Source organism: Conger conger, chromosome 12 (genome assembly GCF_963514075.1).
Source record: "Conger conger chromosome 12, fConCon1.1, whole genome shotgun sequence".
Classification (NCBI taxonomy): Eukaryota; Metazoa; Chordata; class Actinopteri; order Anguilliformes; family Congridae; genus Conger; species Conger conger.
In genome coordinates, this window is record NC_083771.1 from 42,902,635 (window position 1) to 42,907,161 (window position 4,527).

Genomic DNA, 4,527 nt, shown 5'->3' on the forward strand with positions numbered 1-4,527 from the left:
GGCAATAAAATGTGTATAGTTTCATTAAAAGCCCAAAAGAACATTTAGGTCCAGCATACTGCTAACATCAACATAAATATGCTCGATATCAGTGCAGCTTTTGTAAGTTTGCAGTGTGGTGTGGAAGGAAAAAGGGTAAGGAAATGCTGGTCAAAGAGACATAACCTCTGAATCGGATGAAGTCAAGGCAAATTTCAGTTCTATGCTTGATGCTTTTGTGAATTGCACAATATGTGCAGTGTAGATCATTCTTAAAAGACCATAAGCAGCATTTGGTCACTTTTGTCATTTGAAAAGAAGAACAACCCACATTAGTGTTAGATTTAGGTTTAGTTTCAGGTTGTACAAAATTTCACACAGAATTCTAAAGGTTTTGAAACATTACTGAAACCAAAATTATAAGGCCACCAATTCAGTTCAAAGATTCATTATTCAGTCAATAGATTAAAATGAAACTGCTAGTATACACAATGCTTAATTACAGGGGAGGGATCAGCTTTGGTGAAAAACAGAAATACAACACAAACCAACATTCTGTAATATTGTATAAAACTCTCAATATAATTATTTGCATTGTTTTAACATAATAAAATATATCTTTTAAATCATTTAATTTACTACATTTTGCTACATTTACACTGAATAACCTAGGTCTGTGCGATGCGTGTCAGCGTGGGTTGAGCCACTTTGGAGTGGAGGATTTCTCCTTGAGCAGATCTCCGTTCACACTGGTGCTGATGTCCCCAGATCCTTCATTCCCTGAAATCAAAAAGGTGCATCGTGTCGACCAATTTCATCCGGTATGACCGTCTTTCAAGTTTGTCACACATTACATATCCAAAGTGACTTACAGTTGATTAGTCTAAACCGGGGCCAATCCCTCCTTTAGTAATGCGGGATTAAGGGCCTTGCTCAAGAGCACAGAACTTTGGCTACAATTGGGGCTTGACCCAACAACCTTCCAGGTGCCAGTCAAGCCCCTTGTACATTAGGCTATCCACTGCCCCCCCCCCCCCCCCACCAGCTGTGTACTGGGGCTACATGCTTCCGAGACCGATCAGAAAATTCAAGCATTTTAATTCCATTTTAATTAACAATAAGTGTCATGGTGCAGTGAAAATATTTTCAAAAATACAATTTATTTCATTTCAATTTTATTTCTAGTTGAGACTTACGTTCCCTATGGTGCTCAGAGATGAGCTTCATAACTTTTTAACATTTTAAACCAGCCTCACTTTACTTACCTGCCAAGGGCTGAGCCTTCTGGCCGCTGGCCTGGGCAGACGCCATCTTTGTGAGGAATTTGAAGGAGAGACAGGCCCCAGTTATCCTGTCGCAGATGCCACCAGCCTTGCAGCTGCAGGTTTTGCGGCATTCAACGCCATATGTTCCGAACGTGCAGTCTGTGAAACGGAAGAGTCAGGGAAAGACATTTACGCAATTTCTCCAAGTAGGAAACGACCAGGAAGCACTCAGTTCTGGCCCGACGTCAGCCAGTGCCGGCACAAGATAGTCGCTTGCTATCCCGGCGTGATCATGATGCAGTTCCAACATGTTTGATTGCTTTTTTTTTCATCATAGTCATCTTGAAACAGTTCGCATTTGTGTCCAAAAAGATTCCTCTAGATTCCTATAAAAAAAATATGTGGCCATTTGCATGCTGGAGGAACAGGTGTAATTGCAAAATGATACCGTAAAAGATGATGAATAGATGGAAAAACTGTGTTTTACTGCTTATCTGCGGTAAGCACAGAGCTGTCAGTACATTCAAACATTAATTCTTATTTTCATATTTAGAAAACCCTCAATAAGTTAACAGTACATTGAGTCATGAGGCATATCAATCCAAAAGTGGATATCAGCTTGTAAATGTGTGTGATGCAAGTTTTTCATCCTAGTCATTTTGAAACAGTTGCATTTTGTATATACTTGCATGAAAGTTGCATGGGATATATCGGCCTACACGGAACTGTTCACATCAAACAGAAATTGTAACCTTTTCTTTCTATTTTGACATTTTGACAATTTTAGTCAAATTAAATTTGCCAGAAATTTAGGGAACACAGAGCATGCAAGAACAATAACATCCATGGTATAATTGTAATAGTAAAATACAAACCGAATTCAGTTATTACGTTTGTACCTTTACGTTTGACGTTTGTACGTCAAGGCGTGTCAATATTAAAGAAAAGACGCACGTTTAAATGTTAATAAATAAATTAATGAATCGCCTGGAGCTATAATTTGCCTGCCAGTTTCTGCGACAGAATTGTCGTATGGAGTGGATCAAAGGGACAAACGAACCATTAAAAATGGTTTACATTAAGAAGGTTAAGAAATGTAACTTATCGGGAACACTAATGTTATGTGGGCTAATATAAATATTAAACAAGTAGGCTATAGTCTACCTCGTTTTGACACGTATCCGGGGTCAATAAAATCGTTGAGGATGTAAGAGTCTGTGTAAACGTGCAGGTGACAAACGCATACTTTCAGGTTTGCAGCTCATATCGAATATTGCACAGTCACATACGATAAAATAATAATGTTTAATTTATATATGTAGTTAATTTGGATGCATGTTTCATACTATTCATATTGTTCGTAAAAGAACAATATGAACAATCATTGAAGATAATTGAACATAAGAATTATCATTGACCAACCATTTGCGCACTGCAGGTGACCCACGGTGAATTGTCGCCTACCTTTGCAAATGCCGTACTCGTCTCCGTAGTCGTCCTCATCTTTGTAGAACTCGCAGAACAGTCCTGGTCCACACTTCACGCCGTGCATTCCAGAGACAGTGCGGTAACAATGCTCTCCTCTGCCCGCGGCACAGACCTGACAGCAACCGCAGTCATCCAGAACCGTCCGTCTGCATCTTTGAGTTCCGCACAAATCCACATTACAGCGCTCTGGGCAATTCACCGCATACTTGGCACTCGTCCCCCAGCCTTCCACCTCTCGCAGCACCAACACAGAAAATACGGTGAAAAGATAAATATGCATGATAAAGTGGGTGTTTAATCTCAGGCACAGTTTAATTGTTCGTATAGAAGCTGTTACACGGAGGAGCAGACGACGTCAAGTTGGATGGTCTGAATTAGTACACCGGGTTACATGGTTTTCAGTTTTAAACAAGTTTGTTTTGCACATGGTTTGCCCTCGTCAATTTCCTCAATCCGGTGTTGATGTCTAGTTGCCAGCCTGAACGCCTTGTTTTAGAAATCCGGCATGGAAGTGGGATTAGCGTTGAATTGTCATCCAGGAATTGAAATTCGTAAAATCTGATGTCATCAGTTATGTTTAGGTTGTTTGTGTGGTTGCTGCAAGGTTGCCCTCTTGACCCTTAGTTCCTGGCTCCTCACTTGACCTTTGTGTGGAGACCAAATTAATTACACAATACACTTATGTGAAAACGAATTAGGGTCCTTAAAGAATTTGCGAAATGTATAAGTTTGCTTTGTGAGTCTCCCAGTATATAAGGTACAGCATATATACATTGACAGATTTGATTATTGTTGCGCAAAACTTAAGTATTAATGTACTTTTTTGCCTTACTGATTCTGAATGCCCATAACCCCTGTGGTGGAAACCAAAATAGCAGATATTTTGTTTTAAATTAATTTATAATACACCAAAATGTAAATGTCTGTGAGATATGAACAATCCACATGTAATGCGCATCGTATTTTAATACAATGTTTGTGAAATTAGTTAAATCATGGGGCTAATGTGCCTGAAATTGTGTTTTTTATGTTAGTATTGTACCAAAGTACTGCTTCACAAGAACTCCCTGAGTTACTTGAGTGTAGATAGGTAATTGTTTTAAAATATTTATGCAGTATATGCTATATATTGCATAGACTTAAAATGACAGGTGACCAAATAGTAGTACAACAACAGGTTGAGTTTTATTTTAAATTGACTACTTGCTGTCGTAAAACGGAGCAAAGGCTAATCAAATAATTGGGCCATGATAAGCCTAATGGTAAAATGATAATTGTACTTAATTACATACAAGTACAATTATCATTTTATCATTATTACCCAATTTTTCTACAGTTTTTCCTCCACAATTATCTAGGTCGTCCCACTAATGGCAGTGGTGTGCCTGCGGCACACATGCAGGGATCACTGCAGATGAAGAGCACTTCTGACTGACATGACTATGAGCCTCACCTACAGGCCACGTAGCATCTGATACTCCATGAGTGGCTGCCAAGCGCTGACGCGGTTATGCTATAGCAGTGAGCTGTGCCAGAGTCTGTGCATATCTCCGCTGATTTCTTATGTGATGATGTGTGGCCGTCCTCCTTACGTTCATGCCAGGAACTCGCCAGTTGCCTTGAGGTGACTGCCTTTGGTTAAACGGCAAACTGGCAGATGTTTGCCTATTTATTTTCCCCGGATGACACACTGCTGAGTTTTTGCTGGGTTGAAGTTCAGAGGAAGGTCGAACCACATGGAGCAGGCAGAGAACCAACAGATTCTGCCGCAATATCTGCAGTATGGTGACCAGAT

The 4,527-nt window shown here is 39.8% G+C and overlaps 1 protein-coding gene across 1 annotated transcript; it reads right to left on the bottom strand.

Moving 5' to 3' along the window:
- Window positions 1–311: 311 nt before the first annotated feature.
- On the bottom strand, window positions 312–3,135 carry esm1 (endothelial cell-specific molecule 1). Its single transcript, XM_061215789.1, has 3 exons — window positions 2,709–3,135; window positions 1,245–1,403; window positions 312–759 (listed from the first exon to the last, which is right to left on the bottom strand). Exons 1-3 carry the CDS (start codon window positions 3,010–3,012, stop codon window positions 668–670), a joined length of 555 nt encoding a protein of 184 aa, XP_061071773.1. The 5' UTR covers window positions 3,013–3,135; the 3' UTR covers window positions 312–667.
- Window positions 3,136–4,527: the final 1,392 nt, after the last annotated feature.